General features: G+C 30.9%; 1 protein-coding gene across 1 annotated transcript; it reads right to left on the reverse strand.

Moving 5' to 3' along the window:
• LOC129294238 (cytosolic endo-beta-N-acetylglucosaminidase 1-like) lies at positions 1-8,385 on the reverse strand. Its single transcript, XM_054932449.1, has 11 exons — positions 7,834-8,385; positions 7,350-7,487; positions 6,781-6,890; positions 6,562-6,673; positions 6,366-6,473; positions 5,155-5,267; positions 3,625-3,706; positions 2,737-2,817; positions 2,340-2,395; positions 1,722-1,857; positions 1-863 (listed from the first exon to the last, which is right to left on the reverse strand). Exons 1-11 carry the CDS (start codon positions 8,362-8,364, stop codon positions 147-149), a joined length of 2,184 nt encoding a protein of 727 aa, XP_054788424.1. The 5' UTR covers positions 8,365-8,385; the 3' UTR covers positions 1-146.
• Positions 8,386-16,713: the final 8,328 nt, after the last annotated feature.

Below are 16,713 nucleotides of genomic sequence, written 5' to 3' on the forward strand. Positions count from 1 at the left end.
AAAAGGGCACTTCACTTGTACCGTTAGAATGAAGTTTCATTAATTTTTGCAGCATAAGTTTAACAAGTAGATGCCCTCTCCAACCTCACATTTTACAATAGAGTCTTCCTATGAAGGAGAAGTGATGTTACATTAAAAATGAACATTTAAGCATTTTCAACATGCAATTCATAATATGGAGAATCATCCAGCTTCTGATTGGTACCGTCATCACTACAAACTTGTATAATAAATCTGACACGGGAAATGACAGCAGGAATTTTGAGGTCAGCAACGTAGAAGCAATTCACTTGTGCAATTCCAAGGTACTCTGGCATTGGCACACGTTCTGTTTGTTCTGATAGTTTCTCGACATACACTTTGTAGTTAAGGAACACGTAATTATCACCATCTTTCAGGTTCCAGAGAAGTTTGAGACTAAGGGCCTTTGAACCCTCGGAATCTGATATCCATTTGATGTATTCACCACTAACTAGCCACGAAGTAGAGATGGGAAAATCTGAGTTATGAGCAGAAGTCTTGATTGTAATGTGACCAAGAACCGCAAAATAGTCCGTTGAAGAACCCACCCTGCTATCAGGGCCATATGATCTGGACTTAAGTCTTGGCATATTATACGGAGGCTCTGATCTGTAGCACACTGCATGGATTGCTGTCAACACGTACCCAGTCATGGTGATTGTGCCTTCATGTACAACCCATTGAGGGGAAAGTCCCCTGAGTTCATGCGTCGTGAGTGCTTTGTCGAATTTGCTTGAGAGCTGATTCATTTGCGGGGATGTAAGGAGTACTGAAGTTCTTTCGTTTGCAATGGAAGTGAACTCAAGCACAAGTCCCAATGAAGAATTGCTATCAGATTTCACCTGCATTAGTCGTAGGTTTCATGAGTGAACGAGATTAAAGAAAAGAGCCGGAATTGTCCAGTTGGGCAGTATAACAATGGGAGAATGACAGTTAAGGAACTTCTAAGAACATTAATCTCAATTTCGGACCGTGAAATTTTAAAATCCCAGGCAAGGACTATGGTCCTTAATTGTGATAAAAAAAATGTAATTTGTGAGGTGGGATTCACTAACGCGACTTGAGAATTTACTAACCCAACTTGAGAAAATTACTAACGTATATTGTGAAAACATGAAACCCTACTTGGAAATGGAATTTTTAACAAAAAGTGCCACTTGGGAATTCACTAACTAAACTTGAAAAAAATTCTAACGTATATTGTGAAAAAATGAAACCCTACTTGAGAATTATTAATAAAAAGTGACTTGTCCAAATTGATGTTTTTTATTAAACAATCGATTCCCAAATGGAGTTTCATGTTTTCACAATATACGTTAGAAATTTTTTCAAGTCGAGTTAGTGAATTATCAAGTAGCGCTTTTTGTTAAACAATTGATTTCCAAGTAGGGTTTCATGTTTTTACAATATACGTTACAAATTTTCTCAAGTTGGGTTAGTGAATTCCCAAGTGGCAATAATGAATTCCACCTTACAAACTACATTTTTTTTATCACAATTAAGAACCATGGTCCTTAACTGGGATTTCAAAATTTCACAGTCTGTAATTGGAATTAATATTCTTAGAAGGTCCTTAATTGTCATTCTCCCTGTAACAATTGGCCAAGCAAAATACGCCCCATTTCCTTTTTCCTGATTGTGTAGCCTTGAGTTTACAAATGACAAATATATGCTATACTTTTCACAAAGAGAAAGCTTACAGAATATAATATGTGGATAGGTGACTCCCCCACAGGAAACTGCCCCTGAAAAATTCTCTTCTGGAAATAAGTTTGTCCCTCGAGAGATCCTTTAAATGTAATGTTCCCCCCTCCACTATAGGATGCTTCCTTAAAGCTGCAAGTTCCAAAGAAAGAAAGCAAATGATTGACATCTTTTCATAATTAATTTTGGAAAACTATTCACTATGTAGATGAAAAAACAGAAAAGCAATGTTGTGATAAAGTCATTAGAAAAGAAAGAAAGAAAGAAGTGTGAATATGAGAGAAGACTCTGCACCACTATCAGCTTAGCCATCAAACATCAAACTCCTAATCTTGCCAATAAAGATGTTCTAGAGGATGACCCCATAATTAAAGGCATGATTTAAAATAGAACAGTTTTTTTTCATCATCAGGCGACAAAAACAGTTCTTTGCAATTGAACAAGGATTACCTATCCTGAAACATCCTCATATAATCTAAATATCAGAGTGAGTCAGTCAATTATGTCTTCTGTTTGAGTACATTGGTTTTGAACATATGAATTATATGACATACATTCTGCGTTGTTAATCAATTAAAAAAAATTAGTAGAAGGAAATTCTGATATGTACTTACTCAACAAAGGCTTGAATAGAAGCATTTGGAGTGACACCAGCAAACTCAAGGAACGGCTGCACACATATATGTAACAGAATATAAACAAACTTTGAACAAGGACCACTTGTATCAAAGAAGGAATTACAGATTAGAAGGCATGGCATTGGTGTATAGTTGCAATTGAAGGAAAAAAGTAAACCATCCATTGCACAAGAAAAGAAGGATCTGTGATGAACATGAGGACCTGGAATAAGACTGGGAGTGTCTATCAAAGATCACAAATATTTTACTTGTTACTGCAGATTAGCTTTATTAAATTGATATTACTGGATGTCAGAAATGACAAACAAGCAATTAATGAATGGTGTATGTATGTATACGCAACCATCCATATGGTACTTATTTGAGCACATACCTGTAAACCTTGAGAAGAAATGTTGCACCAAGCAGCATCATACACTGTGTCTCCGTCAATTGAAATATGATAACCACGTCCCTGAAAGTAACAAAGAATGTCCACATTTGAAAGATTCACAAGAATCTAATCTAGAGTGTTTTTTCCTCAACCCAAAGGTTAAGTAAGCAGAACAGAAATAGCAACCATGAAATATCTCAAGGATTGCATCTAGTGAACTAATTGTAGAACCCCAATTCATGTACAAGGGCACTATACAAGCTAAAATTACCCATCACTTTTATCTTATGACCAATTAATGACAGAAGTTTACAATGAAGAGAATTATTTGGAGTTAAAAAAAAAAATTAGATGTCTTATGATTTATATACGCATTACCAACACAAGAAACCATTAAGTAGACGTGGACAAATTGGAAGCAGTCTGGTCTGGGCTTTTATTATGACCTTTAGGTGCCAGACGAACATTTTCTTTAACAGGAGTGTTTAAAGCTATGATTTGTATTGCTTTTCGCCTTCTTCTCAAGAGTGTCATTCACTCAGCTTAAAGGGAGATAAAGCAAAGTCCATCTTTTATTAAAAAAAAAAAATGAATTCTCATTTCCATTTGCCTATCTTATTCACAATTAATTTTATAGTAACTTAGACTAAAATTCAACAATGACTTGAAGAAAAATGAATTCTCATTTTCATTTGCCTATCTTATTCACAATTAATTTTATAGTAACTTAGACTAAAATTCAACAATGACTTGAAGTTCTATGCAATTGAGTATGGGCAAAAAGTATTTTCAAAGTTTTTATTCATACCAGAAGCTTACAAAGTCCCATTTGAGCAGTAGGAAGACAATATCGAAGTATCGAAGGGGACAAGAATCACAATTGTTTACCTGATCAAAGTTTGTGAAGAATGGCAGTATTCCAGAGTAGTTTCGTAGTACGCCCCATGATTTCTCCAAAAGACCCCACCAACTACAATAACAAATGTAATGCAATGACGCAGGCACTTATATGATAAGTATTTCAAAATGGAATCTCCAGCATGAGTATGAAACTTGTTTGCCTAATATGAAAATTCAAGAAGTTAGAAAACTTTAAAATTGTGAAAATGATTAAAAAAGAAATGTAGCGGTGAGAAAGTTCATGATGGAACTGAGCCTCCACTATTCATGTACACTAGAAGAGGAAAGAAAGCAAAACGTGTGCTTTTGCTTGCTTACTCTAGAAAAAGTCCTTGAACAAGAGAACATGGCCCAGAGAACAGTTAAGGGGCAAAAGAGCAATTAAGGTGCATTGGGCTGTTAGAGGTGAGAGCAGAAGAATATAGTGTAGGAACAAATGGAGACAAGGCAAAAGGAATATGAGTTTGGTAGGAAAGCCTCTGCCTTTCAAATTGTACAGGAATCAGTAAGCTGGTACTTCTTCTATTTCTATTTCCCGGAACAATAGTTCTTACTTAAACTTACACTCAGGTAGAATTATAAACTCACACGGAGCGTTCTGAAAAGAGATTCCCTCAGTTCAGAAATTCAACATGAATCATTTGAAATCATCCAAATATGATTGACAACCCAAAAATACCATGCGAGCCAAATGATCCAGGTTTTATTTGTCACAAGCTACACAAGCAATATAGTCAAAGCTTAAAACTTAAAGATGCCACTGGAATAACTTTAGATATTGAAGAATTGCTTTTGGACGAAGATGCTCAAATTCCTCAGCTTTTCTTCAAGGTAGTATTTGCATTGATGGATTTGGATTTGAATTTTAGGTTTAAAATCTTGCATTTAAAATTCATGTATTCAAAATCCTTTGTTTGGGTAGTTTAAAAAAAAAAATTCAAATGAAGAGAGATGAGGTGAGATTCAAAATAAAAATAAAAAAATTGAAAGTGATGAGTTTACTTATATTTTTTAATCAACGAGAAATGAGAAAAGATACAAGAATCATAGAGGCATCAATAGTAAAAACACAAAGAGAATGGGATATTTGAAGTTATTGGAATTCCATATGACTACGGTATAGGAGGAATTTAAAATTACAAAGGAAATGTGATAAGAGATGAAATCAAATCCAAATCCATAAAATTTTATTAATAAAAATGAGGAATTTGATCTAAATCCAAATCCAATCTAAATTTCCATTAATCTGAACACACCAAGATATTTTAACTCCACAGATTGAGTGCATAATTATTCTTAAGCAAATCCCCGAGAGAGCTTAGTGGATCAATGATTTATGTTTCGTCTTTCATTTTCTTTTTGTTTGTTTTGAGAGATATAGCAATCAATTATGATTCCTTTTCTGTTGATTCTTTTCCAATCGAGAGGTATGGATCCATGGGTCTATGTGTCTATATAGATCCTGCTCATCGATTGACAAAAATGACAAAGGTATGACAACACTAGTAGCTGCATTACCGATTTTGACTAGTCTGAAAATCTGGTGGTTGCTTAGTCTCATAGACCCACCCAGGAGCAAATACTGCAGCTGAGACATCCTCCTTTCTTAGCACATCAAGAGCAACATTTGCCTAATACAACACATCCATAGTTAGCTTAGAGTCATGAAGCTAGTAAAAACATATCCTATTTGCATAATTTCTCATAAAATATAAGTGATACTACGTATATTAAATATAACTTGCAATGGTGAGGAAAGGATTTAATACTCTGTTTGGGAAAATGGCATATAATGACTGCCATCAAGAGTCTTAAATAACAAATACTCCCTCCAGCTTTTGATATAGATCACTTTTATATAGGACACTTTTAAATCATTAACGTTGTCAAGAAATTCAAATAGTTCCCAATATTACCCTTATTAACCACATTGCTTAAGCATATCTGGAAGAAAAATAGTTAATGTTTCACTAATAAGTAAGGTGACTAACAATCAGGACCAAGAACACCTTCTGGAAAGGTCTCACATTGAGGATCAGAGTGGTACTACAATTCCAGAAAAAAGAATACTAGAGTACTCCCATCTTTAGACACAATAGGAGATCTTTGGCTATGGATTTTCTAGCAGTCACTATAAAGAAAAACAAACAAAGAGGTGCAAGTTTATGAAGAGAAGAATCTAATGACTTTTAATGGAATTAAAGGCTAAACACTTCACTAAGGAAGAAATGCAACATTAACTATTTGGGGTAATAACTCTAAAGTCAATTATAAGCCCATAAACAAGAAGAAAGAAAACATCTCTGATAAAAGCCATTATGTAGTAAAATAAAATCAAAATACTTTGATATTTTATATGTTTAGAATATCTGCGACATCATATTTGAGTAATTAACTTGACCTCAAAGCATGCAAGTTATTCCACATCCTGGCAGCTAAAACGAAGAATAACAAGTTTTCTTATGTATTTTTTGGATGTAGTATGCTACAAGAATACCTACCATCTACAAGGTATATACTTCAATTGAAATAAAACAGGCAATAAATCTAGAATATCTATCATAGCAATCCCATGCATGCACCAAGAACTATATAGGAGTAATTGGTAGACTTCAGTTCCTGGATGTTCTATGCAGAATTATATTGATTTCCAAATAAGTTATATGTTGAAATAGTAGAGATAATCTGTAGCTATACAATAAGATTCTCTAATGTTGCCAACCACTTACATTCCACTGTCCACCACCGTATGTGTTCCTTCCAAATACATCAATTCCCATGTACACATCAAATTTTCTGTCACCAGCAACATCGGCAGAGAGCCTTGGATAGTCTTCCTAGATGGTACATAAAAACTAGATTATGGTAGATAAGAATTGATCATACAGTGGTATAGTGGGAGCATACAAGAGGAATAGACAATACCTTCCACGTATAGTTTACAAAAATTCCATCGCATATATCAAAGAAAGGCTTATTGTATTCATCTAACTTATCCTGCCACTCTAAGATACCATTGATTGTAACACTGTCATACCTATATGAACCAAAAAAGAAAAAGAAAAGAAAAGAAAAAGTCAAGTTTCACGCCATAAGCAAATGAAATGTTACAAGAAAAATTAATTTGTTTCTTCTAATACTGACCATATTACTAATGATCCAGGCACTGAAGAATGCATTATCAACGTTAAATGTTTGACAAACTCCTTCAAAATTTCAATTTGACCCACGTCCAATTTCACCTCCATGTTTACCTGCAATAAAAGGCTGGTGTTTCAGCCACTGGGAAGATCACAAGAATAGTAGAGTACAGTAAATGCAATGCTTCAAACCAAAGAAGAATAGTGGTATCTGTTTCTCACTATAAACATATATATTTCCCTAACGTGATTTTCTTATTAATTCTATTGTCACAGACAATGTCTGTAAATTTTTTAGCAAGAAAGCACTTGGATCAAACGAATTCTTTACGCAGCTTCAGCTCAAATAGTCCAATTTCATGGAACCCAAACTTATAATATTCAAGTTTAATAAATTTTTGACAATCACTACATTTGCACCAGGATACTCTGTTGCACTGCAGATCAAGAAGTTCGCCCCAGATATCATAATAAATATAACAATTATCAATGGAATCACCCTTTACTTAGATTTAAATTTACACAGACACGTCAATGAACCCCCATAAAGAGCACCAACGATGAGTTTTTTACCAGCCACCCATCAAAGCCTAAAGCAGCAGCAAGCTCTGCCAAACGCTCTGCATACATTTGTGCAGACTCCTTAGTTGCAAGCATCTCATTACAGACCGCTTTTCCCTCATCCCATTCCGTGATGAAAGTTCCCAGCACCTAAGATATCAAAATACAGCCAAGAAAGATCAAGTACAACATCCTTCAGTTTATCAATTTGAAACTATTTACAAGATGAAAGATGCAATGAAATCATCCACCTCTTGTGATTAAATTACAAGCAATAAATGATGTTAGAAAAATCAACCTGCAACAGACAAAATAAAACCCGATATAACATTCGGGAAAGATGTTTAGGATTACCATATAATCTCATATCATGTCAGTTAAACTCAACCAAATGTGGAGGAATTCAGTTGACTTCAATGACTAGGTTGTAATGAAGCATGTGTTATAAATTTTTTAAACCACAGTGTCACCTCATCGTGATCAGAAGATCAAGTACCTTAACGCCATGACGATGACCTGTGTTTGTCCAACAAGGAGGAGGAAGAGTAACTAGACTATGAGAAAAGTACACAAACACATCTATCAAGTGCCAGTGCCATATGGCATAGGCATCGGCGTTAGTGCCACCCTGAACCCACTTATCATCAGTATAACCCCCGGCCATATCATGGCACACGAGCAATCTGCGCCTGAGGGGCAATGAAGAAGAAGAGCCAAGACTTCGGATGGGGACGGAAGCTTTGTTAAAAGGGTAGTGAAAGGAGTTAAAATAGGACCGGGACTCCAGCTCGTGAAGCGTTTTGATTGGATAAGAAATAGGCAGGGAGGGTTGACCGGGATCAAATGTTGGGGTGTCGGGAGCAGATTGTTGAGGCTCTGCTTCTGAATTGCACGTGACGATAGAAAGGATACTTTGTAGGATGCAACGAAGAGTGGCCAGTGCAGTGATCAAGAATTCCCGGTTTATACAGGGTCGAAGGCGCCGAGGAATCATCCGACCCCAAGGAGTCGCGCAGTCACAAGGCATCGAGGATATGACTGCTTTGCTTTGCCGTGTTTGGTTGGAGGGAAACTGGGAGATAAAAATGAGTTTATGAAATTTTAATAAAAATAGCATACAAAGTAAAGGAGTGAAATAAATTTGCAAAATAAATAAATAAATAAATAAACTTGACTTCTTTATTTATTTATTTTTAAATCAAACTCATTAAAATCTCCCCTCTTTTCTGAATTTCATTCTAAATGTCTGTTTGGATTTCAATTGAATATAATAAATTATAAAAATAATTAATTAAGCGGTAAATTTTAATCATAATTGATTATGTTATAATGCAATCTATTTAAATATTATTTTTTAAAATTAATTTTAATAAAATTAAAGATGTCTGAATAATTTATTTAAAATTAATTTTTACTGTATAATTACTATAAAGGATATTGCTTTTCAAAATTAAATTATTAATATATTTATATATAATATTATTAAATTTGTTAAAATTTACTTAAGAAGTAAAATATATTATTTAAATTATATATATGATTAATTATAAAAATTTAAATTATATTAATATTAATAATTTAATTTACATAAATAAATAATTTAATATATCTTAGTTCAAATAAATTTAATAAAAGAGAAAGATTTAATTCTTAAATGCCAAACATTAATTTTACAATAACTAATAAATATAATAATATATAAATTAATTTCTAATGACATCATGGATATGAACCATATCTGACGAAAATGTTAAGTACTGCTTTAAAATTTTGGCAAATAAAAAATATAGCAATGTAACAAATGATGCAAAATTTCTCTCTCAAGACCTTTGCAACAATTTTTATCATACACTAAATTAAATTAATTTTCCTTCACCAATTAATATTTTATTTGAATTTGTTTTATAATAAGTGTTAAGTGAAAAGTGATGGTTGACAAAAACTAATTATGTTAGCAATTTTTTTAAAGATTTAAAATTTAAATTTTACTAAAAAAAAGAGAATAGAAGAGAGTTTTATTTTTAAAAAAAATATAATTTTTTCTTGAGCATTTCTTTATAATTTCTCCAATACTTTTTTATCAGCGTTTTTGAAAGAGCTCAAAATCTTGGCTTTTGAAAAAAATTAATTTTAATGGTTGAAATCAATTTTTTGCTTTTTTAGGTGTTTGGCTAATAAATCAAATAATTGATTTTTAAAAAAAAAATTGGTTAAAGACGTATCCAAATAGACACGAATTCTTCCTTCAAACACCTAATTGTAACAAACAGGTTTTTGTCACAAAGAAGAGAGGAAAACGAAACAAAACAAAGCCCGAAAAGAAACAAGAGGCTAATATTTTTTCATCGGATCATGTAAATTAATAAAAATTAATTATTTAATTAAAAGCATACTAAAATTTTATTTTCATTTTTAATTATTATAAATAAAAAATAAATTATTTTTAAAATAAATTAATAAGAATATTTATTTTTTCTCTTTTTAATTTAATAAAAATATAATGATTCACTTATTAAACGAATGCTAACAAAATTTTATATTTAGAACAAAAAAAGTTTTAAAACGTTTCATGCATAAGGACGGATGGGGTATTGAAGCCACATGTCCTATTGAGAAAGCCGTCTTCGTATGGAGTATTTAACATGAATGTAACAGCTAATATACTCATCATCAATGCTGATATTCGATTTTTGAAAAAAAAAATAATTAATTGGTCTTATAATTTCACTAAATTTTTAACTCAATTCCTATATATATTTTTAATATATGGCCACGGTAAACCGTCCATAAAGACTGAGATTTAGTCATGTCTAATATCAAGAAGTTTATACAGTCTTGTGAGAGTTTATCAAAGATCGTAATATTGAAGTTGTTACATATTATCTAATGGGCTAGAAGATCTGCATATCTATTTTCTTCTCTATAAACATGATCAAATGTGACATCTCAATCCCTCATTATGATATCTCTAATTTTCTTGATAATGTCAGAAAAGGGATGACTTTCAGAGTAGTTATGGCTAATAAAAGACAACACATCCATTGAATCAAGGTAGATGTTAATTGTAGATAATTCCTCTTTCCAACAAAGGTTAAATCCTTCAAAAACTTCCATCAATTCTACCACTATACTATGATGATAGCAAAAAAATTTAAAAAGTCCTTTAATCCAATTTCCTTTACTGTCTCTAATTATGCATTTGTAAGAGTCTAATCCATCCAAGCTAAGGTAGGCTTAATTTAGCATCATATCTAGCATCTCTTTTGTTCAAGTGGTTGAATTTTAATAGAAGCTTTAGATTATTATTAATTTGTTAAATGCTAAAGAAGGAAATATCGTTATTCAAGATCTCATCTTCAGAGTGGAGTTTCTTGCATCTGGCTTCCCAAATATTCCAACAAGCTTAGGCAAAAAGTCTTTGCTAAGGTGTTCTTCTTGTGTTTAAGCTGCCTACTTCACTCTTTTCATTCTAAATTATCCAGTCTCACAAATTAAGAGAAAAAAAGGTGTAAAGTTTTGTAAGATTCACCAAAATTATTATTTTTTTTTTCAAATCTATGTAGCTTCATCACAATCTCTTAAAATATGAATAGTAAAGTTAAAGGAGTTACAACCAAAAGGACAATTGCTTTGTTGGGGAGAGTGACTAATGGTATGATGCATGTAGTTGTTATGCAAGCAATTTCAAGCAACCTTCTAAAGAAAATATTTAATTTTTTTTTTTACATGGGCCACTTCCAAATGCTATACTAGATATATGAGTGATATTGGTCCTTGTAGGTCTCTATAGCTTTGTAAGCAGATTTAATAGAAAAGTTGCCATCAAAGAAAGCTCTCCACAAAATAATAACTTCTTCACTCTATTGATTAGAAGTTTGCACAACCAAGATCTGTTTGATTATATTTGGGTAAAGGTAGTGACTTAAGAGATCAATATTATATCTTGCATTAAAGCAAAAATTAGAAACTCTAGCATGGAGAATAAAGTTAGCATTATGGAAAGCACATTTAACAAGAGACTCTGGGAGTGGAGATCATTTATCATAATAAAAAGATATTTAATCTCATCTACTAACTTTCCAACCAACATGCAGCATTAACTTATCCCAACCTTTTCATATGCTATTACAAGTATAGGAGCAAGTGTTAGGTTTGACCACCATTGAAATTTTGGGTTTGTTGCACTTGTATTTATTTCATAAAATCCACATCTAAAGGCAATTAGGTTTACTGATAAAGCCCCAATAAAGCTTCACAATAAAAGCAATATTTTAATTTTTACACTTCTTAAGGTCAAGTCCCTCATCTTTTTTGTCCTTCATAATGCAATCTAAAGAAAAAAGATGAGATTTTTTATTACCATTAGATGAATCCCAAAGGAAATTTCTAAAAAGTTTTTTCTAATTCAAATAAAAACACTATCAGGTAAAAGCATGGTTTGCATGATATAGTTAGGAAGAATCAAAATAACATATTTGATAAGTACATATTCTCCAGCCATGTTCAAATCAGCTTTTCAAACTATAAATTCATCTTATCAAGAAGAGAGTCAAAGGTAAGTTTAGAAGCCTTTTCATGAATAATAGAAATCTTAAGGTATTTTTCAAGATTGCCTATGAGATAAATTCCTAACTCAACACTAATTTTTGTAGCTCTGTTAATGCTGACATTCTTCAAACAGAAGAGTTTGGATTTATTAGTATTTATTTTCTATCTAGAGGCGTTGCAAAAATCAGAAAGGTAGTGTTGCATGACCCTAGCTTGAGATAAAGAATACTCTACAAAAAGTAGAAGGTTGTCAGCAAAAAATAAGTAAGAGATAGGAAGCCTATTAGTTGTTAGTCTAATTGGCATCCATTCTTTGTTATCAATGCTACTATTAATGTAACGGTTTAAGCGTTCAATGCATAGTATAAAAAGATAAGGAGAAAGATGATCCCCTTGATAGACGCCACTTGAAGGTGTGACTTCATTAGATGGTTCTCCATGTCAAAGGACTCGCATATGTGTGTAATAGAGATGGTTGTTTGGATCAATTTCTTGAAGTGACTATTAATCTCAATGGATTTGAAAGTATCATTAAAGAAGTTATAAGATAATCTATTGAAAACCTTCTCAAGATCCACCTTAAGAGTCATAAAAACCTTTTTACCCATTTTGTTCCTTATGGAATGAATGACTTATTGGGCAATTTTAATATTATCACTACTCTGTTGCCCTTTTATGAAACTGCATTAGTTATCACTGATTAAGTGGTTCATGCTTGTATGAAGATGATTGGATAGTATTTTGATGATAATTTTATAGCTAACATTACAGAATGATATAGGACGAAAATCTTTTATGCAAGTGAGATGATCATTCTTAAAGATTAGAATAATGAAAGTGTCATTAATTACTTCAATAGTTTCAAGCTCTTTAAAAACTTTTTTGACTTATTTGATAAAAGATAACTCGTTATTGGTTCAGTTATCAATAAAAAATTGTTGCACCTAGTACCAAGTAAAATTGAAAAACCACATACCTCGCTGCCACATCACCACACCCTTTCCTCCATGCTATTCTTGTGCCTATTTGGATTTCAGTTGGGTATAATAGATTATGAAAATAATTGATTAAGTGATAAATTTTAATCATAATTGATTATCTTATAACGCAATCTACTTGGATATTATTTTTCTAAAATTAATTTTAACAGAATTGAAGATGTCTGAATAATTTATTCAAAATTAATTTTTACTGTATAAATTACTATAAAAAACATTGCTTTTTAAAATTAAATTATTAATATATTTGTATCTAATATTATTAAATTTTTTAAAATTTACTTAATAAGTAAAATATATTATTTAAATTACATATCTAACTAATTATAAAAATTTAAATTATATTAATATTAACAATTTAATTTACGTAAATAAATAACTCAATATATCTTAGTTTAAATAAATTTAATAAAAGAGAAAGATTTAATTCTTAAATGCCAAACATTAATTTTACAATAACTAATAAAGATAATAATATATAAATTAATTTCTAATAACATCATAGATATAAGCCATATCTGACAAAAATGTTAAGCATTACTTTAAAATTTTGGCAATATAAAAAATTAAGTAATGTAACAAATGATGCAGAATCTCTTTCTTGAGACCATTACAACAATCTTTGTTATGACACTAAATTAAATTAATTTTCCTTCACCAATTAATATCTTATTTGAATTTGTTCTACAATAAGTACTAAGTGGAAGGTGATGGTTGATAGAAACTAATTATGTTAGCAATTTTTTTAAAGATTTAAAATTTAAATTTTATGAAGAAAAAAGAAAGAGAAGAGAACAGAGTTTGATTTTTTTTAATAAAATTTTATGCCTTTCTTATAATTTTTTTTGAGCCCTTTTTTGTAATTTCTCTAATACTTTTTTATCAGCATTTTCAGAAAAGCTCAAAATCTTGGCTTTTGAAAAAAAAAATTGATTTTAATGGTTGAAATCAATTTTTTACTTTTTCAAGTGTTTGGCTAATAAACCAAATAATCGATTTTTTTGAGAACAAAGTCGATTAAACCCTATCCAAACAGGCACTAAATAAACAGGCCGTGAGTAATCAATCATAACGATCAACTCATATAAGTGGCGCATCTTTTGGGGGAAGTAAACAACAGGATGTTAATACAGAGATGGACCCGTCTCTATCATTTAAGGTTTTAAGCCTTAGAAAATTGGCAACATGTATTGATATTTGATAATCTTGTAATCAAACTTTGTTTAGGAGGCTAGAGTAGATAACCTAGGCATGTACGCACTCTAAGTTGTTGTCATGCAAACGTTTACGATGAGAATAAATTAGAGAGGGCTAGATTTGTAAAAATAAGCAGTATTGAGATATATATTTAAAAAAACGTTTGTTAAAAGCGTTCAGTGGATCATGCAGGTTCAGATATTATTTTTTAATGTGAAAAATAAAGATTTGAGGGTTATACTAATACCACCCTCTTTACTGTCCCATAATGCACAATATCCCAGCCTTCGTTTAAGAAAATCAAATAAAACTTTTTTAATCATTGACCAAGTGAATGTCTGAAATTTTGAACGTCAGGACAGGAAGGTAAACACCTCATAATTCGTTAAAAAAAAAAAAAACATGATCGATGAAACCCTGACCTTCTTCTTCCTTTCTTTAAAGGCAGGTAAAATCCAAGATGAGGATTGTTAACACGTTCTTGTTCGGGAAGAATATAAGCCTTCCATGATTGTTAAACGTAATCTTCAAAAAATTGTCACATCCTTTACCAAGGAAAAAGGTAATGAGGATTAAAGAACAATCAAATAATCTCTGCGAAGAAATCTAATGCCCTCTTATTTTGTGGCAATAGCAGCCATGCTTGACGAGGATGGTAATACTAAGCAACCACAAGTAATAATAATGCTTATGCAAAGAAGGGGAAATCCCGAGAAGCTAGGGGTTTATAATAAAAAAAATAGATGGATAAAAAAAAATGTCGCTCAAAAAGAAACATGGGAAACAAATTAGAAATTTCCACACAAGTTTACAAAAAGAAAAGGCGTGCCTAGGATAGCCCAAGCAGTAATGAGTTCTATCGAAGGTGGTATTTATTTAGTGGCTCGATTTCTAGAGAAGAATTATCTTTATCAATTGATAGCGTTAGTAGTGTTGAGAAAAATTATGAAATGGACAACGATAATTTTAGACTCAGCCTAACCGCCACTCCTTTATATGAATCTTTGCCAAGTTCGTCAGGGTTGTTGCACATGTGATCCCACTACAATGTGCATTCATGTCTGCCTTGCTCCAAGCATAAGCATCCAGCATGTTGATATCAAGCAAGTGGCAACCAAAGAACTCACCTCTCTATTCGCGCCCATGTAGCTTTATCTCAAACAAGGACTAAAAGGTTGAGAGACTGATTTAAAAATAATTTTAGATGAATAAACATTATAATGCACATGTTTTTCTTTCTTTTTTTTAATCTTGTCAACTACTAAATGGTTTCATATTAAATACCAAAGAGTACGTGTTAATGAAAGAATAATTACTTATTAAAATATGATACATACTTGTACACAATAAAGTTCTTTCATAAATTCTTGAACTCATCAGTTAGCGAATGACTTCTTATTAAATGTGAATAGATATTTATTAATTAATGAATAACTATTTGTTGAAATATAATGTACACGTATTCTGTTACACAACTAAGTTATTTTATATTTTTAAACTTGTCAATTAGTGAATGGCTTCTTGTTGAATATCAATGGACACTCATTAATTAATGAATAATTATTTATTGAAACATGAAACATACTTGTCCTCTTATCACAACCAAGCTCTTTCATATTCTAAGATTTGTCAATTAATGGATGATTTATTGTTACATGTGAATGGATATTTATTAATTAATAATTAACTACTTATTATTTAATGAATGGTTACTTATCAATTGAAAAAACAAAGGCAAGGGAAGGGAATTATAGTATTTTTTTCATCCAAAGCTTTTTTTTTTTCAAGTCAGTTCCTTAATCTTATAAAGATATTTTATAATCTTTTGGTATTAAATACTCTAAGCGGTTCATGAACGATATTTTTCCTAAAGTTAAAACTCATATAATTTTTGCTTTCACTTGAGTCATTTTCACCGATATTTTTATGAAAGTATTTTTTTTAATTAACCCATGGAATTGGGTGAACGGAGAACTTTTGTTTGACTCATCCATCGACAACCATAAATAAAGAGAAACCACGTCATCATTCATTGAATGATCATAAATATCCGGGAGATCAAGTTTAAGAAAAAAAATAATGATAATTAAATTTCTGATAAAAATTTTTAAAAAAATTAATTATAAATATTGATTCAAATATTTATAAATTTAAAAATTTTAATTATAAATATAATATTTAAATTCTAAATATAATAATTAGTTTACAATTTAAATTTTTATTTATTATTGTTTAAATTGATATTTATTCCTCTGGTCTTATTTATAAGTTATTTTTAACATATTTTACCAACATAAAAAAAACTTAAAATTTATTAACTTTATTTTAAAATTTAATAAATTTTTAACTTTATCCCTATTAAATATATATTTTAATAATATATTTTTTCTTCCCAACATTCAATTTAGATTAAAAGAGAAAACTTATAATAAAAATTTAATAACATGATTTATGAATAAAATTAAAAAAATTCTTTTCTTTCTGCCTTATAAATAGGATCGGAGAGAATATAATTTATTGCACAAAATTTTTTGTTAAGAATTTAACTGTCACTAATTTTTTTAAAAATTTTATTATTATTTTACCTAAATATAATCAACTAGGATTTGACTTAATAGAAAAAGCTACTACTT

This window comes from Prosopis cineraria, unplaced genomic scaffold (assembly GCF_029017545.1).
Source record: "Prosopis cineraria cultivar Desert tree isolate PC_DT_omini unplaced genomic scaffold, ASM2901754v1 PC15, whole genome shotgun sequence".
Taxonomy (NCBI): Eukaryota; Viridiplantae; Streptophyta; class Magnoliopsida; order Fabales; family Fabaceae; genus Prosopis; species Prosopis cineraria.